Genomic DNA, 26831 nt, shown 5'->3' on the forward strand with positions numbered 1-26831 from the left:
AAAAATAGTCTTTAAAGCTATGCTTAGAGAGAAAAAACAGTCTTTTTTTCTGGGGGTGGGGATTAGAAAAATATTTGGCTTTGACTATCAGTAAGAAAGAAAGTATAACATTGATCTAAGATAATATGCCTTTCCCACTACGTGTCTACTTAGAATGCAAGGGGAGCAGGAAGTCCTGAAAAGAGGAAGTCCTTACCCCAAAGAGATGGGGAAACATTGTGAAGTGCCTGAATTACTTCGAACTGGTAAGATGGAGTTTTCCATCATTGCCGGAAATGGGAACTCAAGAACGAAGTGAAGCTACAATGAAGTATTTAGAAGTTATAGTTTGAATACAATGCACACACCTCCAGAGCGCTCACCACACCCTCCTTTCTGGGGCCTCCAGACACCGGGGCCTCAGATCTTCCTAGGATAATTCTCATGACGTTCACTCTCAGGAGGTGCAGAGATGAAGGGGCTGCACTGAGTCTGTGATTGCTGTTCCGCCCTTGGAGAAAGCAGTAGTGGGACAGGACTGCACCTTGTCTGAGGTCAGGGACCTGTCTCACTGGTCCATAATGATGCCCATCTGCCCATTCCAACATGTGGGAGTTGGATGAATGATTCATAAGTGAATGAGAGAGAGAGAGAGAGAGAAAATGAAGCCTTAACCACACTGATTCTCCATTGGGAGAAGTGTTTAAGATACATGACCTAAACTTACCAGATTTCTCTGTTTTTATCACAGAAGGTGGCGTGGCCAGTGTTGTTGATAAGAGCCCGAACATATGCTTTTTCCCTGTCTTCACTTGTTCTCTTTGGTAATGAGGATGAGCACAGCCAGGTGTCCTGACGGGTAACTGGAAGATGGTTAAGGCCATTGGCAGTCCCTTGGGATCCCCTTAAAAAAGTAGAGCCCTGCAAAGGGTGCAGGCCTTGTAAAATCCATGCCCGAGCCCCAAATCACAAGCTTTGTAGGTGCCATCGGTGTCAGTGTAAGTGTCCTTGTGCTCCAGTGGATACTGTATCTGGCTCCATCCATCAGGAAAGAGAATTTGGAAGATACTGTCATTGGAGTAGAGAATTATTTTTACATCACCTTGTTGCACCTGGGAAGAAAAGACAAGCTCTTGAAAAGTGTGCAGGAGCTGACTGTCCCAATTCAGAGCACGGGTTGTCACCCGAGTAAAAGTGCAGGGTTATTTGTGATAACCCACATATTCAGATGTGCTTCTGTGTATTGAACACATTTTTCTTGTTGGTATTCACACTGTGTATTGCTTCTGATAGCTTCCTGAGTGTGTGTGTATCTCACCTGTGTAGTGGAATAATCCATTACATGACCTTTGGATGGGAACACAGCCAACAAGAAAAGAATGTTTTTCCAAGAGGATTGTTTTGTGACTCGAAGGCGGGTCACTGAAACAGGTCTATGTGACTGAAAGTGGTTGCTGGGCTTTCTTCTTGGTAAAACATTCTCATACAATTTCTGTTCCTTTCAAGGCTATTTCTTGAGATAAAGAGAGAAATGTTTGGGAACCATAGAAGCAATAGCAGTTAATGCCTTTTGGTATTTTATTGTTATTAAGCTATCATACAGATGTATTCCATGTATCTTTAAGTAAAGGTTTGCTTGATACTATGCCAATTTCTTTTTTTTAAAATTAATTTTAATGGGGTGACATTGATAAATCAGGGTACATATGTTCAGAGAAAACATCTCTAGGTTATTTTGACATTTGATTATGCTGCATACTCATCACCCAAAGTCCAATTGTCCTCTGTCACCTTCTAACTGGTTTTCTTTGTGCCCCTCCTCTCCCCCAACCCCCTCCCTCTCCTCCCTCCCACCCCATAACCCCCACACTCTTGTCCATGTCTCTGAGTCTCATTTTTATGTCCCACCTATGTATGGAATCATATAGTTCTCAGTTTTTTCGAATTTACTTATTTTGCTCAGTATAATGTTATCAAGGTCCATCCATGTTGTTGTAAATGATCCGATGTCATCATTTCTTATGGCTGAGTAGTATTCCATAGTATATATGTACCAAAGCTTTTTAATCCACTCGTCCACTGAGGGACCCTTGAGCTGTTTCCAGATCTTCACTATTGTGAACAATGCTGCCATAAACACGGGGGTGCATTTCTTCTTTTCAAACAGCACTATGGTGTTCTTGGGGTATATTCCTAAAAGTCGTATAGCTGGGTCAAAAGGCAGTTCGATTTTTAATTTCTTGAGGAATCTCCATACTGTTTTCCACATTGGCTGCAGCAGTCTGCATTCCCACCAGCAGTGCAGGAGGGTTCCCTTTTCTCCACATCCTCACCAGCACTTATTCTGTGTTGTTTTGTTGATGGTTTTAATTTGCATTTCTCTAATGATTAATGATGGTGAGCATTTTTTCATATGCCTATTGGCCATCTGTATGTCCTCTATGGAGAAGTGTCTATTCATTTCTTTTGCCCATTTTTTGATTGGATTATTTGTCTTCCTGGTATTGAGTTTTACAAGTTCTTTATAAATTTTGGTTATTAACTTTTTGTCAGACGTATTGTCAAATATATTCTCCCATTGTGTAGTTTGTCTTTTTATTCTGTTCTTATTGTCTTTAGCTGTGCAGAAGCTTTTTAGTTTGATAAAGTCCCATTTGTTTATCCTGTCTTTTATTTCACTTGCCTGTGGAGATAAATCAGCAAATATATTGCTGTGAGAGATGTCAGAGAGCTTACTGCCTGTGTTTTCTTCTAAGATGCTTATGGTTTTACAGCTTACATTTAAGTCTTTTATCCATTTTGAGTTTTTTTTTGTGAATGGTGTAAGTTGGTGGTCTAGTTTCATTTTTTGCAGGTAGCTGTCCAATTTTCCCAACACCATTTGTTGAAGAGGCTGTCTTTACTCCAATGTATGCTCTTACCTCCTTTGTTAGATATCAGTTGTCCATAGAGCTGTGGGTTTATTTCTGGGTTCTCTGTTCTGTTCCATTGAACTATATGCCTGTTCTTATACCAGTACCAGGCTGTTTTGAGTACAATGGCCTTGTAGTATAACTTGATATCTGGAAGTGTGATACCTCCCACTTTATTCTTCCTTTTCAAGATTGCTGAGGCTAATCGCGTTCTCTTTTGGTTCCATATAAAGTTTGGAATATGTGTTCTATATCTTTAAAGTAAGTCATTGGTATTTTAATCGGTATTGCATTGAATTTATAAATGCTTTGGGTAATATAGACATTTTAATGATGTTTATTCTTCCTAACCATGAGCATGGTATATGCTTTTATTTGTTTGTATCTTCCCTAATTTCTTTTATCAATGTTTTATAATTTTCCGAGTACAAGTCTTTAATCTCCCTGGTTAAATTTATTTCTAGGTACTTAATTTTTTTGGTTGCAATGGTAAAGGGGATTGCTTCCTTAATTTCTCTTTCTGACAGTTCATTGTTAGTGTACAAAAATGCCTCTGATTTCTGAGTATTAATTTTATATCCTGCCACCTTGCTAAATTTATTTATCAGGTCTAGTAGTTTTTTGACTGAGACTTAAGGGTTTTCTATATACAATATCATATCATCTACAAATAATGATAGTTTTACTTCTTCTTTTCCAATTTGGATGCCTTTTATTTCTTTTTCTTGTCTGATTGCTGTGGCTAGGACTTCCAGGACTATGTTGAATAAGAGTGGTGAAAGGGGCATCCTTGCCTTGTTCCTGATCTTAAGGGGATTGCTTTTAATTTTTGCCCATTGAGTATGACGTTGGCTGTGGGTTTGTCATTGATAAAATGCTGGCTTTTACATTGAAAAAATAGTTTCATCTATATATTTTTTGCTTTAAAATTAGAAATTATAAGGAGCTCTCATTTAAATTTACATTGTAAGGTGTACTCAAAGTTTGAAATCAAATAAGAATTCAAGTATTAGAATTAATTAGTTATATGTTATCCTTGTGTTTCTGTGTTGAAAATTGTCTTGTTTGTATGTAAAAATATGCTCAAATCTGTAAAATTAAGGAATTAAGTAAAATTAAGTCATTTTAAGAATTTTTCTCAAGCTGTTTCAGGCAGTTGGCTGCTTGTAAGGCCACATCCTGAAAAAGGAGGCACCAAGGAAAGTGGGAATTTAGTTCTTCTGATGCCCTATAATAGACTTAACATACAAAAGACTTTTAGTATAGAAGCCGATGCATCTCTTATTACTAAGCAACATTAGTTTTCTCTTTAGCCCACTTAGGCAGTAGTCACTAAGCTGCAAGGCTTAGGGAAAGTCCCTAACAAAGCTCTAAGATTTTTTTTTACAATAGGAAAATAACAAGGGTCATTGGCCTCTGATAAAGAAAAACATTTATATTATAAATAATTAAAAGAGCAACTTTTTAATTTACAGTTTAAACTTTCTGACAAGGAGTTTTTATACTCACTACCAAATTTCTGTCAAAGCTCTTAAAGAGTTAAAAACGGCTTGCTCCCAGTATAAAACTAACTGTCCTTATACGCAGGAACTGTTATCCTTCTTCATGGACTCTGAATATTTTATCTTAAAAAATTTAGAAATGGTAGCTCAGACTGTTTTTCAAAAGCGAAAGTTATAATTTATGACTTAGTAGGAGAATCAGGCTTGTATTCAAGCTAATCGAAATGCTAATGCTAACCTTCTTATTAATATTACACAAGATGAACTTTTTAGATAGACAGTTTACTAATTTACAACAGCAATGTAGGCAAAATGTAGGGGTGAGGATTTGCTCTTATCTCCACAGATACAGGAGACCAGTAGATGCCTTCCAGAAGATTGAAGCCTCGGCATAAGTCAGAAATAGAAAAAAGGGAGATTTGACATTAAATAAACTTACCCAGGAGTCAAAAAATGTTTTAATTAAGACTAAGGCTTCAAAAAACATCTTTGACTCTGTTTCTAACAATGCCAGCTGTTGTGTCTATAACAATAAGCAGAACTAACTATTCTTATTAAGTTTATATTACTTCCACAAGCAATGTTGAATAGCCCGACATTGTATCAAAATTATGTAAATCAACCTTTAGAAAAAATTTGTCAGAAATATCCTCAATCTTTAATAATCCATTATATAAATGACATATTAATAGCTTGTAAAAATAATGCTGAACTTTCAGTCATCCTTAAAAATGCTTCTGAAACCTTAAATCAGTATAGTTTAATTATAGCTGAAGACAAAACTCAAACATCCTGTCCTATTAACATTGTTACTGATTCACAATATGTAGAACATACAGTTAAACTTATAGAAACTGTCAATATTTCAAATAATAGTTCTAGATTGCACAAATTGTTTCAAGAGTTACATCTTTTATTGTAGGAATGAAATTCGCCTGTCTATATAACTCACATTCGTTCTCATACAGCTTTACCAGGACCTATGTCTACTACAAATAATAAAGTTAATCAATTACTCATTGGATCAATAGAAATAGCTATTAAGTTTCATGCAAAGACTCATACAAATAGAAAAGGTTTAATGCAAAAATTTAAAATGACCAGGCAAGAAGCTCGGAATATTGTTAGAAACTGTCCTCAGTATAGTATTATAAATGCTCCTCCATTACCGAGAGGAATGAATCATAGAGGACAACACAGTAATAACCTGTAGCAAATAGATATTGCTCATATTTCTTCTTTAAGAAAACTTTTTTTAAAGAAAACTATCTTATGTACAGTTCTATTAATATTTATTCTTTCTTTCGAGAGGCCACACTTTTGCCTAGAGAAAAGGCTGATTGTGTCATTCAACATCTTACTGAAGCTTTTAATGTTATAGGCATTCCTAAAGCAATTAAAACTGACAATAGTCCTGCCTATACATCTGCTAAGTTTCAACAATTCTTAGCATTTTAGAATATTAAACATACTACTAGAATTCCATATAATCCACAAGGACAAGGGATTATTGAATGCAGTAATTGCACTCTGAAAAATATTTTACTTAAACAAAAAGGAGAGAGAAGGAAGATTATCCCCTAGAATTATGTTACACAAAGCTTTATTTACTTTAAATTTCTTAAATACAGGAGAAGATAATTTAACTGCTGCAGACAGACATTGGACAAAAAATAACAGTTCTAAGATTAATCAACCTATACATTATAAAAGTGAGTTGAATCAATAGGTACCTAGTGTAGTGCAACATTGGGGAAGGGGGTTTGCTTGTGTCATTGCAGAATCCAGTGAAGTCCTTTGGAGTCCTGCTCATAGAATTAAACTAACAACATGAATAAGAACGATAGATTCTTTCCATATCTGCCCATTGCTGAGATGGAAGAAATGAATTTCAAAAGAAGAATCTTAAAGGTGCTGCTGCTTGGTATTGAAAAGGCTAAAATACCAAGTTGAGGTCAACTTAAAAAACTGACCTTTAATGGTAAAAAAGTGCTACAAGCTACTAGAAAAGAAGAAAATGCTACCAACCTGTTTTTAGCAATGATTGCTTTGGTAACAATTCTGTAAGTAGAGCTGAAAATTTTAGTTATTAGGCATATGTCCCTAATCCTCCATTAAGTAGAGCTATTCATTAGGAAAACAGTGCCTTTCCTATTTTTGTTAATGACTCTAATTGGCTTCCAGGACCTTTTAATGATAGAGGTCCCTTAGCACCTTTGGAAGAAGGCATGAAATTAGAAAATTATACAACAGGAGTTGAGGGATTACCTATAGGTATAGGACATGAGCCACATTGTTTAAACATAGAAGCTCAAGCTTGGATCTCTATTGTCAAAGATAACAGTAAAGGAGATAAAAAAATGTTTGTTACAAGGATATAGATTTAAAAGTAATATATCTGTACATAAAACGTCTTAGTTTAAAGCCCTCATGGTTCCGTCCAAGTTAAAGGGCAGGTTGCTGATTTAAGGTGGCATAAGAACAATGGTTTAATTACAGCTGGTGGTCAAGCTATCATATGGCATAGAGGAGGGATGTCACCTTGAGCTCCTCATATAAAATTTGGTCCTATACAATATTATTTGTGGAAAGTAGCCATGGCACTTAAACATATATCAGTGTGGAAAGGAAAAATCTGGAGAAATTATCCTTCTAATCATATTATGTTAATCTTAAAGAAGAATGAAACACATTTCATATCTGCTTGTGTTAGATTGCTTATATGTTTTTATAGGTGAAACCAAATAGACAGCTGAAAATTATTCAATAACTTGCAATAAGTGTGCTTTTTGTACATGTATTAACTCTTCTATTCTTTTTAATGAAAATAGTCAAAGTCTTTACATTTTAAGAACCCGAACAGGAGTCTGGATTCCAGTACAGATGCATCAGATGTGGCAGGGTTCCTCTTTCATGATGCTGTTACAACATCTTGTTAAGTCCTTGAAGCAAACCAAGAGACTGGTTAGACTGATCATCGCCATCATTATAGGACTAATAGCTGTAACCACCATGGCTGCTGTGTCTGGAGTTACATTACATCAAAGTATACAGACTGTGCACTTTGTACAAAAATGGCATGAAGATTCTGAACAACTGTGGACTTCTCAATAATGTATAGATAGTAACATTAATACTAAAGTTAATGATTTAGAACAGACTATGATTGTGTTAAGAGATCAAATTGTTAGCCTGCAAAGACAAATTAAGCTAAGATGTGATTAGAATGTAATTACTTTTTGTGTTACCCCTATTCCTTAAAATCATACTTATTTCCCTTAGGAAAATGTTAAAAAGCATTTGTTAAATCATGATAATATGACTAAAGAAATCATCAATTTTTTTTTTTTTTACAGAGACAGAAAGAGAGAGTGAGGGATAGACAGGGACAGACAGACAGGAACGGAGAGATGAAAAGCATCAATCATTAGTTTTTTGTTGCGTGTTGTGACTTCTTAGTTGTTCATTGATTGCTTTCTCATATGTGCCTTGACCGTGGGCCTTCAGCAGACCCAGTAACCCCTTGCTGGAGGCAGCGACCCTGGGTCCAAGCTGGTGAGCTTTTTTTTTTTGCTCAAGCCAGATGAGCCCATGCTCAAGCTGGCGACCTCGGGGTCTCGAACCTGGGTCCTTCCACATCCCAGTCCAATGTTCTATCCACTGCACCACCACCTGGTCAGGCAAGAAATCATTAAATTTGAAAGACATATTCATAAAACTTTTCAAAGATAATTAGAAATTCTGACAGGTCAACCTATATTGAAGGGGTTAATGGTTAATTTATTGCAATTAAATCCTATTGAACATATTAAAGGATTTTTAGGATCCACTGTGGGACTTTGTACAATATAATAGAATTAATTCTATGTTTTCTTTTATATATAGTCTGTCGACGAATCAAAGCAAAAGAAATAAGGGATGAATGACAGAAGGCTGTGTTTTCTATGGTGCTTCATAACATTCAGCATAAACAAAAAAGGAGAAATGTAGTGGAATAATCCATTGCATGATCTTGGATGGGAATACAGCCAACAAGAAAAGAATGACTTTCCAAGAGAATTGTTTTGTGACTCGAAGGCGGCTCACTGAAACAGGTCTATGTGATTGAAAGTGGTTGCTGGGCTTTCTTCTTGGTAAAACATTCTCATAATATTTCTGTTCCTTTCAAGGCTATTTCTTGAGATAAAGAGAGGAATGTTGTGGGAACCATAGAAGCAATAGCAGTTAATGCCTTTTGATACTGTATTGTTATTAAGCTATCATGCAGATGTATTCTATGTATCTTTAAGTAAAGCTTATGCTTGATACTATGCCAATTTCTAAGTAAACAAGCTTTTTGAAATCTTGTGAATAAAAATAGGACACAGCGCAAACTCGGTGCCATTTGCCTGAGCGAGTGGTGGTCCTTTGCTAGTCCATGATGATTTCTTCTGCTGATCTCTCTCTCTGTGCCCCCGATTCACAACAACACACCTGAGCCTATAAAACAAACAAACAAACAAACAAACAAACAAAAACCCAACCCCCCCAAATAAAACCCAAAACCATTCCCCAAAACAAACAAAAAAACCCCACCCTGCACCAAGTAAAAATGCCAAAACCCCATTGCACTTACGTCAATGTTCACAATGTTGCTCTTCATGCATTTTGTATCTATTTCTAATGGAATACCCTTCTTACAACAACTATGAACAGTAGGACAAGGTTTTTTGACTTCTTCTATCTCAGGCTCCTTGATTTTTGGTGATTGATACCATACATGAAATATGTAAGTCTCTGGAGTTTTGAGGTGGTGTAAGTCTTTGGTAGAAGAGAAAGAAAACTCAGATCTATTTTCCGGAAGGCACCAAAGAGAGTTTAAAGGTTTGGGCCATGGGCCATATTCCCCTCTAGTAAGAAAGGCTGACAGGAAAGAGCAAATCTTTAAATAGAGAAATGTAGGGCTTGAATTTACAGCTCTTTTTTTTAATTCATTCACTGAACACATATTGACTAAGGGCCTACAATGCACCACCCCAATGCTAGATGCCGGATAGCACGGTGGAGACTACCCAGCCTGGCTTGAGGATGTGAGGAACGACACACCAGCCACAGGCCAATAACAAGCGTGGCTGCTAACTCAGTTGAAAAAAAGAGGCTAAAGTGGGGAGTTAAAAAAAGAAAACATACTTTAAACATACCATTTGAACTTAAAACATAAATGTGTATTAACAACACCACTGTAAATGTTGGGTGAGGGCTTTCCTTTGTGTGTGAGTCTGACAATGGGCTCTGTGATCATTCATAATTTATTACTTATAATTTTCAGTTTTGGCAATTTCTAAATAGCCTGAGCACAGAATTATAGAATTTTAAAAAGTTTTCTATGTATCACCCAATCTTTTATGTATGTTTGGTGCACGTCTAGATCTAAGCACTTTTTCCTTAAAGCTCTTTTCTTGTTAGGTCTTATTATGTTTATACAAAGCATAATTTAAATTCTTAAAGCGTTCATTTTCTTAGCAACAAGTTTTTCTTTTTTAAAATTTTCAGTTTTGTGCATTTTTTTTTTAAAACTGAAAAAGGGAACTATACTAGTGAGGACAACAGAAGAACAATCCCTGTTCTCAGTGACCCTTGGTTGATGTCTGACAACCGGTGGGAACAGCAGTGGCCAGAACAATGGGGAGATGCTTCTAGCACTTATATCAGCTGGGAAGCTACTTCACTGGAAGGGGCTACCTGTTCCCTCAGCAACTAAACTAGGAGGAGGTCACTTAAGAGAGCTTAGTTATCCCTTGGGGTCAACCCAGTGTTGGAGTCGAGCATCACAAAGACGTGACTCCTGGCTGCCTTGAGGGCTGGACGCAGGCAATCAGAGGTTCCTCTCTTGTCCTTGGAATGTACTCTCTTCCCACTGTTCCCGCATCTGAGCTGTTTGGCTTGAGAGTGCAGTGGTTGTGAGACCATCTGGGCTGAATAGTGGCTGAACCTAGGTAAGGCCTCTATGCAGTGGTACCTTGAGATACGAGTTTAATTAGTTCTGTAACCGAGCTTGTAAGTCAGTCAACTCGTATATCAAACAAATTTCTCCCATTTAAAATAACTGAAATAGATTTAATCTGCTCCAACCCTGTGAAACATCCCCAAACCATCCTAAATTATGAAAAAAAACATGTTTTTAATTAAGAAACACACATATATATTTTACCAATGTGTAACAAAATATATAAAATAAAAGAAAAAAGTGTTATTTAGTACTATATTCTTACCTAGGAGACAGACGAGTGAGGCTAACAGAGGTGAATGGTGGAGGAGGAAGGAGGGAGGAAGGGAAGCAGGCACTGTAGACACGTAAACTAAAACTGCACTTTCTTAACACTAAATGTATACTAAAACTGCATTTTCTTTACTTTAAACACAACTAAAACTGCACTTTTTTTTTTACTAAAAATGAAACCACAAAAACTTAATTGTAAAATAATGCACTTTCTTAACTTTAAACTTAACCTAAGTTTAACATTACGTATTTTTCATTTAATCATCACCTGTCTTTGCCTTTTTGGCTGCACTTTTGGCACTTTCACTTGCAGGACTTTTGAATAAAAATCTATCCAAAGAGGTTTGCTTTTGCCTGCCTTTTAAAATGTTACGGAAATGTGACAAACAAGTGTCATTAAAAAGTGCTGAAGCAGAATCAGTTGAAACTTTTTCTGAGTGTTTCTTTTCAATGAAACTTGAAAGCTTCTCCCACATTGCCAGCACGTCTTTAGTTTCACTTGTAGAAATCACTTCCTCCGACTCTATCTCCTCCTCACTACTAATCTCTTGCAGAAGCTCCTTCAACTCCTCGTTGAGAGTTCCTTCTCATGTTCCTCGACAAGCTCATTTACGTCACCCTCATCTACCTCCAGACCCATTGACTTTCCGAGGGACACAATCTCCTCCAACGCTTCTACCTTGGTCTTGGTCTCTGGTTCGAATCCTTCAAAGTCCCTGTCTGCAACAACATCAGGCCATAACTTTTTCCATGCTGAGTTCAAGGTTCTTCTTGTAACCTCTTGTCATGCCAAGTCAATAATGCGTAAACATATCACAATGTTGTAGTGATCTTTCCAAAACTCTTGAAGAGTTAGATTTGTATTCTCAGTTACCTCAAAGCAGCAGTGGAACAAGTGCTTTGTGTAAAGCTTTTTAAAGTTAGAAATGACCTACTGATCCATAGGTTGCAAGATTGAAGTCATGCTGGGTGGGAGGTAGAGGACTTTCATGAATTTGAACTCATTGAGAATGTCATCTTCAAGACCAGGTGGGTGGGCTGGAGCATTTTCAAGGATTAGTAATGCTTTCATCAGGAGTTTATTTTCTTGAAGATATTTCTTCACTGCAGGACCAAAGACAAGATTTACCCATTCAATAAAAAATTGTTGCATAACCCATGCCCTAGCACTGGCGTGCCACATAACCTGCAGTTTTTCTTTAAGAATCTTGTGAGTCTTAAAGGCTCAAGGATTTTCAGAATGATACACTAGCAGTGGCTTTACTTTACAGTCACCACTAGCATTTGCACACAATGCAAGGGTCAGACGGTCCTTCATGGGTTTATGGCCTGGCAGCTTCTTCTCCTCTGCGGTGATGAAAGTCTTCTAAGGCATTTTTTTCCGAAACAATCCTGTTTTGTCACAGTTGAATACCTGCTGGGGGATGTAGCCTTCCTTTGTGATAAGCGCAGCAAAACGCGCGATGTACTCCTCAGCTGCCTCAACGTCAGCACTCGCAGATTCACCATGCCTTACCACCGAGTGAATGCCAGATCTCTTCTTGAAATTTCCAAACCAGCCATGACTTGCCTTAAACATATCTTCTGCTGCCTCTTTTGAGGTTGATATTTTTTCTTCTTCAAGTCACCGTAAATAATACGTGCCTTTTCACATATTACAGTCTCCGTCACTGTATCTCCTGCCAGCTCTTTCTCTTTCACCCACACCAGCAAAAGCTTCTTCATTTCTTCATGGATATTTGCGCTTAACTGGGTCAGAATTGTAGTTCTTTTTGCTGGATTTGCACTTTTGATGGCATCCTTTTGTTTAAGGATGGTACAAATTGTAGATGTATTGCGGTCGTACAGCCTGGCCAGTTCAATCACTGGTACACCACTCTCATGTGTTTCTATTATTTCTTGCTTCTATTGACATCATTCTCTTCTTCTCACCTCTGTCCTTTACACTCACTTTCTTTGGCCCCATGATGGCACACAAAAAAAGTTAGTAAAAAATGCAAAAATGATGCAAGAATGAGTACAGCGCACGAGATTTGACTTCATTCTGTGGGTAACATGTGAGAAATAATGAGATGCTGGTGTTGTGCTGCTGATATTGGACCCATGCACCAACTAGTGGCAGCTTCCCAAATCACGACTCGTATCTCGGAATTTCACTCAGATCTCGAATAAAAATACGGACTGAGTCTCAGCTCGTATCTTAAAAATTTGTATGTTGGTCTGCTCGTATTTCAAGGTACCACTGTACAAATTTCAAGATTCATGGGTGGATGCCGAGATCTAATCATCTTACTGCTGCCTAATACAAGCCTTGCAAGTAAATTCCCTTGTTTACTGAACACGACTTCCAGCAATCTGAAGTGGTCTGCCTCTTTCTTCAGTCTCCTCCTGCCTTCTGTGTACTGGGGCCAGTTTCTAATTTCACCCAGAAAGCTCCAATTTGCAAACTGACACTGCTTTCTTGTCTATCTTCACATTCCCACGACACCCCCATCCAACACCAAAGCATGATCCTGTTGAGATCTGTGACTTTATCCATCTTGCTCCATATTTGATCCCTGGCAGCTAAGCCCTTACTAGACGAGCAGGTGCGTAAGTAAGGGCACAGGAATTTCTGCCTCCTTTACGAACATGGCAGAAGGTAAGAGGCAGTGGGATGCACACAGGAGAGCCAGTCACGATGGAAGATGGTAGAACAGGTTTTACGTTCACGTTTCTTTATAATCCATTGAATTGTTTCCTTGTAATGTTCTAAATCGGTCTTCAACCTAAAAAAAAGTGAATTACCTTTAAAAGCTGAGACTAAATTCATGTTTGTTTGTTTGTTTGTTTATTTATTTATTTATTTTACAGGGACAGAAAGAGAGTCAGAGAGAGAGCTAGATAGGGACAGACAGACAGGAATGGAGAGAGATGAGAAGCATCAATTATCAGTTTTTCATTGTAAGACCTTAGTTGTTCATTGATTGCTTTCTCATATGTGCCTTGACCATGTGGCTACAGTAGACCAAGTAACCCCTTGCTTGAGCCAGTGACCTTGGGTCCAAGCTGGTGAGCTTTGTTCAAACCAGATGAGCCAGTGACCTTGGGTCCAAGCTGGTGAGCTTTGTTCAAACCACTCAAGCTGGTGACCTCGGGGTCTTGAACCTGGGTCTTCTACATCCCAGTCCGATGCTCTATCCACTGCGTCACCGCCCGGTCAGGCTAAATTCATGTTTAGATGTCATGCTACACCATGTAGAGTCTACACTGTAGACAGTGCAAGAACCTGCTGGGTCCTTTCCATAAGTGGACAGTTGGGCTGATGGCTCTTTCAGAACCACCTTCTCTTTGGGTCAGAGCTCAGGAATAAAGCACCTGCTATTGACTTAGGACCCCCCCCCTGGCCTCTAACTGGCCTTCAACCTTGACACCTGGGCTGACCTCCAAACTTTTAAAGTTAATTTAATGAGAGTCATCTTGTGGGCTAGGACAGGTCTGAAAACTCCAGATGCAGGGCTGGCTCTATGAATTTAGCTCACGCAGCTTGACTTTTCTATGACTTGTTACGTATCCCAATAAGGGTTACACTTGCAAATAGCCTGGAAAACCAGCATTGTTTGTGGACTGGACAGAACCATCTGAAACCCCTTTGCATTTAGTAGGAACATTTTCAATAATCCCGTTTAGAATACCATGAAAGCCACACTAAGGCACAGCTTTTTAAAGCACACAAGCTCTTAACACCCTCTCACATCAATATACAAAGCAAGTCATCCTGGCATCACAGTGGCTTGGACTGTTGTCCTTCCAAGTAAAGGTGGTCTCCATGGGTAGTCGTGTTTCCTGATGCTCAGGTCAGAGCACTTCGGAAGGGAATGTGCCAGAAAGAGTGAGCTTCCTAGCTTACTTATATCTGAGAAGAAGGCCTTGGACATGACAGGTTTTATGTTCTCAGTTCAGATTCCTTACAGGGAGTGTAATAATTCAAGCCCTGGGAAGAAAATACCCTTTGATAAAAAGGGCTGATGTTGTTCACCTGGCAGAGAGCCACAGTTTCCTGTCCGTGCTTTGGAAGTGATCACAAAACTTGAGTATGAACTCTGCATGGCTCATTTGTACCAAATGTTATTTGTTTCATGTTCTAGCACTTTGAATGAAGGGAAGCAGTTACCTAGCCTACCATTACCTGTGAAAGGGTGAGAGGCCTGCCCCACAGGCCAAGAGAGGATGCCAGATATATGCGAGGGTTAAAACTGCAGTGAGGGGCCCTGCCAGAGGCGCCCAACGCCCTTTTGGGAAGGTCTCTCCCGTTGGCTTTTTGCCTACCTCTGCAAGCTAGTGGAACCTTACCAGGCAGCCCCTCAATGACAGGGACTCTACTCTAAAGATGGGCACACAGACCAGCACTGAATAGATAGATGTTCAGGAAGTAGGTGTTGATTGCAATCAGGTTAGTATGAGCCTCGGTAACAGGCTTAAATGGGAAGGAGTGGGGGAGAGACATGTCATCTACAAGGCAGAATAACTTACTGGGATGCTTCCCAGAATTCATTTGGCAGCTGTAGAAGGATCTGAAAGCTTGGATGTTTGCCTTCCCCTTTCCTAGAGAAACCTTAGGACTCTCTGGCCTCTGGATGCTACTGAGCCCACAGCTGAAGTTGCTGGCAGCCAGTCTCCCTGATTTCCGTAAAAGACTCAACTCACCAAGGAGATTATTCAGCACACCCCATCCTTGTGTGCCTGTGCCACTGCCTGAGTTTTGTGATAGACTCATGGGAGGCCAAATAATGCATCTTGCTCACCAAGGTTTTGGACAGCTGGATGAATGGAAATGCAGCACAGAGTAGATATATAAATGGGGTTCTGGAACATTTTGTGACTGGGGTCATGCCAACCAGAAAGGTTTAGTGCCAGTCACAGTCTGCAATAACCTTGTCATTCTCCACTTCAAATACAGACTCTGGCCATTCCTCCCAGGTCAGTGAAGCGCTTGACTTCCCCACTCCAGGAGCACGAGAAAGCATTAGCTTAGTCTGGGATAAGGCTAGGGAATTTCTTGGGTGGATACCCAGGACCTTGATTCCCCCTCTGACTGCTCTTTTAGAAGACCCAGGGTTCTGAGCCTTGCTTCCCAGACTTTTGTACAAGTTCATGGCCCCACAAGACTTTTCTTGCCCTGAATTTGCAGCCTCTGCCATTGCTGGCCTCTGATCCTATCCGGGATCTCCCATGCTCGTCAATTTCCTTGCCCTTGTGCCTTGCTTGTGCCTGCTCTTTGGCTCAGGGGACCTGCCTGGCCCTGGCCTTCCTCTTTCCTCTGCTGACCCAATTTACACTTTCTCTACTGCTACCTCTGCCCTACCTGAACCCACCGACCAATATCTCCATCTCTTCAGTCACTTACAGAATTCTCAGCTTCCTTTAGGTTTCAGTCTCCAGATGGCCAGTCAGGGGAATGTTAACATTCTCTTTTAGTTCATGGTGAGTGGCCATTTCTTTGATAATGGCACTGAATACTGATTGACAGGAGCTATCAAAAAGCTACAAGAGAAACACAGAATATAATATCCAGAAAATGGGAATTAATGACTTACTAATTAATTACTTTTCTTACTCCCAAAGGTACCAGGTGAGATTTCAACATATTATTCAAAAGCCACGAAGAGTGGGAACAGTAGGGTGGCTAACAAGATTTGTTTTAAAGAACGTTTTCATTCTTATCATATCGTCTACTCACTTCCTAATTCCTTCAAGATTATTTTTTAACAGCAGCATACCAAGAAATCTTTTGAGAGTATAAAATTACACTCTTTTTCCAAATGTGGAGATGGCTATAGAAAGTAAAAATGCTTTCATGCATTAAGAGCTTAACAGATTTTCTGAGTTGCAGAAACGGCCAACCTCCCAGAGGTTGCTTATTTATTTCAATGTGAAGAATGTCCTCAGGAAAGCAGTGTAGCACCTGGAACATCATTGTAGTAGATAATTCTGTGTTTAATGATTCTTCTAAAGTAATGACATTACACACTGCCTTTTTTTGTTTTATAAAATCAGTCATTCTATTCTAAGTCCATGAGACTAACCAGCACTGACCCATAGGTGGATTCTCATGAGTTTTGGAAGTTGGCTTGCTGTTGGGGAAATACACAAATCTCTCATGTTGCCCTGCATGCCTACAGGCTGAGGTTGCCGTGGATAGAGCGTCAGCCTGGGACACTGAGTACCCAGGTTCGAAACTCCATGGTTGCCGGTATAGGACCAGTAGCTGTGACCACCATCACAGCCACCTGGCTTTTGCAGGTTTGCATTTGATTCAGGCAGACGGTAATGAAACTGCAGAGCCAAGAACTGGTGGGCCATTCCTTTATTCCTAGCTTGCACTGGGCAAGCGAGTAAACACAAACACACTGGGCTCCAAAACCCACTCATTCAGTGCTCACAAAGCTACTGACACATCCGAGTTTTCCTAGAATCAAAGGCCCCCACCAGTTTTTTTTTTATCTTAAATATCAGTTTTATTGTTTTTGTCAGATATTATTTAATATTTTTTTATAAATAAGTTTTTATTAATTTTAATGGGGTGACATCAATAAATCAGGGTACATATATTCAAAGAAAACATGTCCAGGTTATTTTGTCATTCAATTATGTTGCATACCCATCACCCAAAGTCAGATTGTCCTCTGTCACCTTCTATCTAGTTTTCTTTGTGCCCTCCCCCTCCTTCTCCCTCTCCCCCCCCCCCCGTAACCACCACACTCCCGTCCATGTCTTTTAGTCTTGTCCTTATGTCCCACCAATGTATGGAATCCTGCAGTTCCTGTTTTTTTCTGACCCACCCACCTCACTCCGTACAATTTTATCAAGATCCCACCATTTTGTTGTAAATGATCCGATGTCATCATTTCTTATGGCTGAACAGTACACCACGGTGTACATGTGCCACATCCTCTCCATTCAGTCTTCTTTTTTTTTTTACAGTGATTAAAGCCTTTAAGCAAACTCTTGGCCAATACAGCAAGAATCTGTAGTATTGTGGACACTACAAAGAGTAGTGTCCTTAACATGTTCATCAAGTCCAAGTTGGCACCAACACCATTCCAAATCCCTCAAATGCAACACAACCCCAGTTCAGTCTGTTAGGAGCTGTCACAAGAAGCAGGAGTCCAGGAAAATTCCACATCCAGAAAAAGTCCGCATGGCACTGAAATTGTCACAATTCTATACTTTATAGCTCATGTCCAAGTCTCAATGACTGCTGCTTCTAGCTGGTAATGATTCAGGTAGACTGGAAAAGCAATCTGCAGCATGTGTGGAGATGGAGCTTCTGTTCTCCTCTGCCTGGAGAGATGAGACCAGGTTGCTTTTCCCTGGAGCTCTGCGACTGTGGCGTGGTAAAGAGAACCTTGGGATACACTAAGCTGAGTGGCAAAGGTAAATTCATAATACAAGTTGGCAAAAGGGGGGAAGAGAGCTCTAAATTAGGAATAGGTCCCAGCCTGAAATATGAGTGGGGCATTGAGGTAGGAGGAATAAAGGAAACACTATATATTAAACAAAGCAGCAGAAAATAGGACTATCAACACCCACAACAGAGATCTTCGAGGGAAGAATAAGAAACCTGACTATTCAGGCAAGACATAGTTAAGTGGCCCTTGTGCAAATGAGATCAGTTTACCTGCATCTTAACAGAAATACCCTAGGCTCGTCCACAGTGTCATAGATGGGGCCGATGGCCCTGGGCACCTTCAGCCTTCAGTGGTAAACCCCAGCATTCTGGGCAAGGTTAGGTCATAGGTGGCTGGAGCAGGTCTGAAAGAGACTGAACCCTCCCTTAGAGGAGCGAGGGGGAAGCCTACCTTCCAATGTCCCTGTTTCCTCACAGCAAAGGCATGTAAGTCTGGCAGGCTTTAGCTCAATGACCTTCCTTTCTACTATTGAAGCAGGACAGGATGGCATCCTATGAGACCCCTTTGGGGTGCTGGAGTCTTTAAGGGTGTATCCTAAAAGCTGGTTGTTCACCTGATCTCTGTTGGGCTTTTTCTGCCTCTTGGTATCTTAAAAGCCATGCTCAGAAGATCTTGCTGAGGGGTTTGAGGATCCCCATTTGCCTATATAAACCTTTTCCGTATATCTGGAGCTATTTGGAAAAAGACAAAACAGTGTTATTAGCTGGGTCAAATAAAAGAAGGTAGAAGTTTGCAGGAGAAAAGGATTTGGCATCTCCTGTTCATCAGCATTCAAAAAAAATTTTTAAATTTTTAAGTAAAAAGCATGATATGGTAGACCCGTAGGAGTTCCAGGATATGACTCCCCTCTTTTAAGTTTTTTTAAATTGACCTTAAAATATTTTCTGGGTATACTTTAATAATACCTTGACTTTAAAGATTGTAAGAAATGCCTGACCAGGCAGTGGCGCAGTGGATAGAGCGTCGGACTGGGATGCGGAAGGACCCAGGTTCGAGACTCTAGGGTTGCCTGCTTGAGCGCGGGCTCATCTGGCTTGAGCAAAAAAGAAAAGCTCACTAGCATGGACCCAAGGTCACTGGCTCGAGCAAGGGGTTACTCAGTCTGCTGAAGGCCTGCAGTCAAGGCACATATGAGAAAGCAATCAATGAACAACTACGATGTCGCAATGAAAAACTGATGATTGATGTTTCTCATCTCTCTCCGTTCCTGTCTGTGTGTCCCTATCTATTCCTCTCTCTGTCCCTGTAAAAAAAAAAAAAAAGATTGTAAGAAATACCCATAATTCAAAAGATTTGACAAAATACAATAAATGCTTTTGCTACATATGCAGGAGCATTGTCAGTTTAACCAGTTTAGGAAATCCAATAATAGAAAAATTCATACAGACAATGAGCTATAACATGCTTAGCAGCCTCTCTTGTTCTGACAGAGGTTACTATAAATCCAGAATAGGTATCCACTGTAACATGGACATAGGACTGTTTGCCAAATGAAGGTACATGAGTAACATCCATTTGCCAAGGTTGTCCTGGTAGGGGTCCTTGAGGGTTAACTCCCAATGAGGGGACAGATTGTAGTATAGGACCCCTTGGACAGGATTTCCCAATCTGCCGTGCTGCTTCCCGAGAAAATTAAAAATGGTTACACAGGGCTGCAGCGTTATGGTGATGAATAGTATGAGACTGAATTGCTCGATCTGTTATGGTTGCTCCAAATAATTTTCTTTTGGGTAGCTTGATCAACAAGAGCATTCTCTTGTGCTAAAGCTCCAGGGAGCATGGAGTGAGCTTGAGTATGTCCTATAACACATGGAGCTCTATGTTGACATAAAAGTCTTTGAAATCCCCGATCAAGCATCTGAGTACTGACTAAACCATTAGGACTGACAAGCAACACTCCCATATTTTTCAAAACATTTCTACCCCACAAATTAACTGGCCATCCAGGGAGCACATAAAGCTTAAAAAAAATCCAGAATGACCTTCTTAATCTTCCCAATGTAGAAAACTAGAACTTTTTTGAGGGGATTTACTCTGCCCTATACCTTGTAATTCTGTGGCTGCTGCATGAGTGGGCCAGGAAGGAGGCCAATGTAGGTTAGCAATAACAGATACATCAGCTCCAGTATCTAAAATCCTTTAAATTTATGCCCATGTATTGTTAGTTCCATTTCAGGGCGTTCCTGACCTATTTTTTAAAATCCAATTGGCAAAATCAGAGGAGCCAAATCACCAATTTTCTTGGGGCCCCTTTTGCAGAATGTGGCCTGAGAAATGGAATTAGCATCCTTATACTATTCTTCTAACTGCCTGAACTAGCCGTGAGACAAATTCTTTTTTTTTTTTTTAATTTATTTTAGTGGGGTGACTTGATAAAATTGTCCTCCGTCACCTTCTAACTGGTTTTCTTTGTACCCCTCCCCTCCACCAACCCACTCCCTCTCCTCCTCCCCATCCTGTAACCCCCACACTCTTGTCCATGTCTCTGAGTCTCATTTTTATGTCCCACCTATGTATGGAATCATATAGCTCTCAGTTTTTTCTGATTTACTTATTTCACTCAGTATAATGTTATCAAGGTCCATCCATGTTGTTGTAAATGATCCGATGTCATCATTTCTTATGGCTGAGTAGTATTCCATAGTATATGTGTACCAAAGCTTTTCAATCCACTCGTCCTCTGATGGACACTTGGGCTGTTTCCAGATCTTTGCTATTGTGAACAATGCTGCCATAAACATGGGGGTGCATTTCTTCTTTTCAAACAGTGCTATGGTGTTCTTGGGGTATATTCCTAACAGTGGTATAGCTGGGTCAAAAGGCAGTTCGATTTTTAATTTCTTGAGGAATCTTCATACAGTTTTCCACAGTGGATGTACCAGTCTGCATTCCCACCAGCAGTGCAAGAGGGTTCTCTTTTCTCCACATCCTCACCAGCACTTATTCTGTGTTGTTTTGTTGATGAGTGCCATTCTGACTGGTGTGAGGTGATATCTCATTGTGGTTTTAATTTGCATTTCTCTAATGATTAGTGATGTTGAGCATTTTTTCATATGCCTATTGGCCATCTGTATGTCCTCTTTGGAGAAGTGTCTATTCATTTCTTTTGCCCATTTTTTATTGGATTGTTTGTCTTCCTGGTATTGAGTTTTACAAGTTCTTTATAAATTTTGGTTATTAACTTTTTGTCAGACGTATTGTCAAATATATTCTCCCATTGTGTAGTTTGTCTTTTTATTCTGTTTTTATTGTCTTTAGCTGTGCAGAAGCTTTTTAGTTTGATATAGTCCCATTTGTTTATCCTGTCTTTTATTTCACTTGCCTGTAGAGACAAATCGGCAAATATATTGCTGTGAGAGATGTCAGAGAGCTTACTGCCTATGTTTTCTTCTAAGATGCTTATGGTTTTACAGCTTACATTTAAGTCTTTTATCCATTTTGAGTTTTTTTTTGTGAATGGTGTAAGTTGGTGATCTAGTTTTCTTTTTTTGCAGGTAGCTGTCCAATTTTCCCAACACCATTTGTTAAAGAGGCTGACTTTACTCCATTGTATTTCCTTACCTCCTTTGTCAAATATCAGTTGTCCATAGAGCTGTGGGTTTATTTCTGGGTTCTCTGTTCTGTTCCATTGATCTATATGCCTGTTCTTATGCCAGTACCAGGCTGTTTTGAGTACAATGGCCTTGTAGTATAACTTGATATCCGGAAGTGTGATACCTCCCACTTTATTCTTCCTTTTCAAGATTGCTGAGGCTAATCGCGTTCTCTTTTGGTTCCATATAAAGTTTTGGAATATGTGTTCTATATCTTTAAAGTAAGTCATTGGTATTTTAATTGGTATTGCATTGAATTTATAGATTGTTTTGGGTAATATAGACATTTTAATGATGTTTATTCTTCCTAACCATGAGCATGGTATATGCTTTTATTTGTTTGTATCTTCCCTAATTTCTTTTATCAATGTGTTATAATTTTCCAAGTACAAGTCTTTAATCTCCCTGGTTAAATTTATTCCTAGGTACTTTATTTTTTTGGTTGCAATGGTAAAGGGGATTGCTTCCTTAATTTCTCTTTCTGACAGTTCATTGTTAGTGTATAAAAATGCCTCTGATTTCTGAATATTAATTTTATATCCTGCCACCTTGCTAAATTTATTTATCAGGTCTAGTAGTTTTTTGACTGAGACTTTAGGGTTTTCTATATACAATATCATATCATCTACAAATAATGATAGTTTTACTTCTTCTTTTCCAATTTGGATGCCTTTTATTTCTTTTTCTTGTCTGATTGCTGTGGCTAGGACTTCCAGAACTATGTTGAATAAGAGTGGTAAAAGGGGGAACCCCTGCCTTGTTCCTGATCTCAAGGGGATTGCTTTTAATTTTTGCCAATTGAGAATGATGTTGGCTGTGGGTTTGTCATAGATGGCCTTTATCATGTTGAGGTATGTTTTCTGAATTCTCACTTTGCTGAGAGTTTTGATCATGAATGGGTGCTGGATTTTATCAAATGCTTTTTCTGCATCTATTGAAATTATCATGTGGTTTTTCTCCTTCCTTTTGTTTATGTGATGAATCACATTGATTGATTTGAGAATATTGTACCAGCCTTGCCTCCCAAGAATAAATCCCACTTGATCATGATGTATGATTTTTTTCATATATTGCTGGATCCAGTTTGCTAATATTTTGTTGAGAATTTTAGCATCTAAATTCATCAGGGATATTGGCCTATAGTTTTCTTTTTTTGTATTGTCTTTGCCTGGTTTTGAAATCAGAATTATGCTTGCCTCATAAAAGGAGTTTGGAAGTCTTCCTTCCTCTTGAATTTTTTGAAATAGCTTGAGAAGGAAAGGAGTTAGTTCTTCTTTGAATATTTGGTAGAATTCACTTTTGAAGCCATCAGCCCCAAGACTTTTCTTTTTTGGGAGTTTTTTGATGACTGTTTCAATCTCATTTGTTGTAATTGGTCTGTTTAGGTTTTCTGATTCTTCCAGATTAATTTTTGGAAGATTATATGTTTCAAGGAATTTGTCCATTTCATCTAGGTTGTCTAGTTTTTTAGCATACAGTTCTTCATAGTATTTTCTTACAATATTTTGTATTTCTATTGTGTCAGATGTTATTTCTCCACTCTCGTTTCTGATTTTATTTATTTGATTCCTCTCTCTTTTTTTCTTGCTGAGTCTGGTTAAAGGTTCATCGATCTTGTTTACCTTTTCAAAGAACCAGCTCCTGGTTTCATTGATCCTCTGTATTGTTTCTTTAGCCTCTATGTCATTTATTTCTGCTCTGATCTTTATTATATTCTTCCTTCTACTACCTCTGGGCTTTACTTGCTGTTCTTTTTCTAGTTCTTTTAGATGTAGGGTCAAGTTGTTTATTTGAGCTTTTTCTAGCTTCTTGAGGTATGCCTGTAATGCTATGAACTTCCCTCTCAGGACTGCTTTTGCTGTGTCCCATAAATTTTGAGTTGATGTATGCTCATTATTGTTTGTTTCTAGGAATTTTTAAATTTCTTCTTTGATCTCATTGTTTACCCATTCATTATTTAAAACATGCTATTTAGTTTTCAAGTGTTTGAGTATTTTTCAGTTTTTCTATTGTGGTTGATTTCTAGTTAATGCCATTGTGATCAGAGAAAGTGCTCGATATGATTTTAATCTTCTTAAATTTGTTGAGACTGCTTTTGTGCCCTAACATGTGGTCTATTCTAGAGAATGTACCATAAGCACTTGAAAAGAATGTATATTCTGATGCTTTAGGGTGAAAGGTTCTGAAGATATCTATTAAATCGAGTTGATCTAGTGTGCCTTTAAGTCTGCTGTTTCCTTATTAATTTTCTTTCTTGAGGATCTATCTAGTGATGTTAGTGGGGTATTGAAATCCCCTACTATTATAGTATTGCTGTTGATCTCGCCCTTTAAATCCATCAAAGTCTGCTTTATATATTTAGGTGCTCCTGTATTAGGTGCGTAGATATTTATAATGGTTATGTCTTCCTTTTGGATTGCTCCCTTTATCATTATGTAGTGACCTTTATCTCTTACTATATAGTCTTTGTTTTGAAGTCCATTTTGTCTGACATAAGTATTACTACCCTAGCTTTTTTTTCATTTTCATTTTCATAAAATTTTTTTTTCATCCTTTTATCTTCAGTCTATGTGCATCTTTTGATTTTAGATGTGTCTCTTGTAGACAGCATATGTATGGGTCCTGTTTTCTTATCCACGCAGCTACCCTATGTTTTGATCGGATCATTTAATCCATTTACATTTAAGGTTATTATTGATATGTAATTTTTTATTGCCATTTTATTCTTTAAAACTGTATTCCTCTTTTGCTATATTTTTTTTCTCCTTTACTCTGTTTACAACAGGTCCTTTAGCATTTCTTGCAGCCTTGGTTTGGTTGTAGGGAATTCCTTGAGTTTTTTTTTTTTTTGTCTGGAAAGCTTTTTATTTCTTCTTCAATTTTAAATGATAGCCTTGCTGGATAAAGTAGTCTTGGCTGTAGGCTCTTGTTCTGCATTACTTTCAATATTTCTTGCCATTTCCTTCTGGCCTCAAGTGTTTCTGTTGAGAAGTCGAATGTCATCCTTATGGGGGCTCCTTTGTAGGTGATAGTCTTTTTTTCTCTAGTAGCTTTTAATATTTTCTCTTTATCACTTTGCTTTGGTATTTTAATTATGATGTGTCTTGGTGTTGGTTTCTTTGGGTTTCTCTTTAATGGAGTTCTCTGTGCTTCTTGAAGATGTGAGATGTTTTCCTGCCTTAATTGAGGGAAGTTTTCAGCTATGATATGCTTGAACAAAGTCTCTATCCCTTGTTCTTTCTCTTCTTCTTCAGGAACCCTTATGATGCGGATGTTATTTCTCTTCATGCTGTCACAGAGCTCTCTTAGAGTTTTCTCAGACTTTTTGAGTCTTTTTTCTGCTCTGCTTTGGTGCCTTTATTTATTGTGTCCTTTAACTTGCTGATTTGATTCTCCACTTCATACATCCTGCTTTTAATTCCTTCCATTGTGTTCTTTATTTCAGATATTATATTTGTCATTTCTGACTGATTCTTTTTTATTATTTCAATGTCCTTTTTTATATTTGCTATCTCTTTATTTAGGTGTTTGTAATTACCATCTATTGTTGTTTTTATATCTTTTAGCATCCTAACAATCATTATTTTAAACTCTGCATCTGGTAATTTGGTTATATCTGATTCATTCAGGTCCTTTTCTGGGGATTTCTTAATTCATTTGTGTTGCATTTCTCTGCCTTCTCATTTTCTCTGTGTAAAGAAGGTTTTGGCCTCTGGAGTCCACTGGGTATGGCCTCTGTTCCCTAGGTATGGTCTGTCTGCAGGCCTGCCACCCCCTCTTCTGTTGCTGCCTAGGGCTTATGGGTTTGGGCTTTGCCAGTGCCTGCCCACTGGGGCTGTTACTGTAGTTTCCACCTCCCCTTCATGGGGAGTGGCTGTGATCACATGTTTGGCTGTACAAGCCTTGGTGGCCTTGGCCTTTGCCCCGCCCCTGTGGGTGGCGTTATGCTCGGCCCTGAGGGCAGTGGGGAGGAGCACCTTTGCTCAGCTGCGGGTCTCCGTCTGTTTCCAGGTTTTCACCTGGCCCTTGCAGGAGGAGCCCACTTGTGGAATGGCTGCTAGCCTTCTCTCCACAGGCCAGGTGGGAATGCGTGCCCATGCTCAGTAGTGGGACTCTGCCTGTTCTGGGTTTTGGCTCTACCCCCCTGGGAGGAGCCGGCTCCCAAGTCAGGCCACAAGCCTCAGTTCTGTGGGTGGGGCAAGGCTGTGCTCCTGCACCCTTGCCCAAGGGCTCTTCTCCACCCCTTCTGGGGTTCCTGCCCTTCTCCCGCAGGCTGGATTGCAAGCTGCAGTCAGCTGGGCTTGACTGCTTTTGCACGCCCCTTCCTCCCTAGCCAGGCAAGACTGAGCTCACACCTGAGCCCAGTGGTGGCCAGCCAGCTTCTGCCCCTGCTGACAAAACCGTGCTTCCACATCCTGCCACAATCCGCCCTCTGGGCGAGTCCTCAGCTGTGTGGGTTGCGGGTGCTGCAGTTCCGACCCTAAGAGTAACTATTGTAGACCCGAAAGCTCCCTCCTTCTAAGCGACTCTGCTCTTAGTGCTGCGGGAAAGCTTGTTTGGCTGGTGTCCTGCTTCCCTTTGCTGATATTGCTGTTTCCGGGGGAGATATTCACTTCAGATTTGAGGAGTGACTCGTCCCAGGGGTTAGGGTGGCTGTCTCTCAAAATGATTCTCTCTGTGCTTCCTAGATTACACTCTCTTCCTGTTACTCCGGTCCTCTCCTCTCTCCCTGAGTGGTTGTGAGAGAGGTGTTCTGTGCAGTCCCTTTAAGAAGAATCCTGAGTCTGAGAAATCCTGGGTCTGAGAACTCTTTCTCACAAACAGTATCCTGTCTTGTTTCCACCTAAATACTGTCCATATGCCTCTTCTAGGCTCTGGGACTGCAGGCTGGGGCTTTGTTCCTGGGGCTCAGGACCCTCCCCTCTCTGCTAAACTCACTTCCCGCCATGTGAGTCTCTCCCAGCTGCCGTTTGGTCAGGGAGCTGGGCAGCCCTTTCCACGTTTCCACTTTTCCTACCAGTCTTGGTGTGGCTTCTTTAGTATTCCTCGGTTGAAGAGTTCTCTTAGTTTAGTCCAAAGTTGGTTTTTCCAGATGATAGTTCTTAAAATTAGTTTGTAATCCACTTTGGTTTATA

General features: G+C 39.5%; 1 protein-coding gene across 1 annotated transcript in view; it reads right to left on the reverse strand.

Moving 5' to 3' along the window:
* Positions 1-26831, reverse strand: part of ERICH6B (glutamate rich 6B) — a 62402-nt gene that overhangs the window by 6140 nt on the left and 29431 nt on the right. Inside the window, 7 exon segments of the mRNA XM_066235653.1 lie at positions 703-790; positions 792-842; positions 1006-1091; positions 12067-12192; positions 12324-12501; positions 13280-13420; positions 16039-16175. Coding sequence (XP_066091750.1) covers positions 703-790; positions 792-842; positions 1006-1091; positions 12067-12192; positions 12324-12501; positions 13280-13420; positions 16039-16175 — 807 coding nt within the window.

This window comes from Saccopteryx bilineata, chromosome 6 (assembly GCF_036850765.1).
Source record: "Saccopteryx bilineata isolate mSacBil1 chromosome 6, mSacBil1_pri_phased_curated, whole genome shotgun sequence".
In the NCBI taxonomy this organism is placed as follows: Eukaryota; Metazoa; Chordata; class Mammalia; order Chiroptera; family Emballonuridae; genus Saccopteryx; species Saccopteryx bilineata.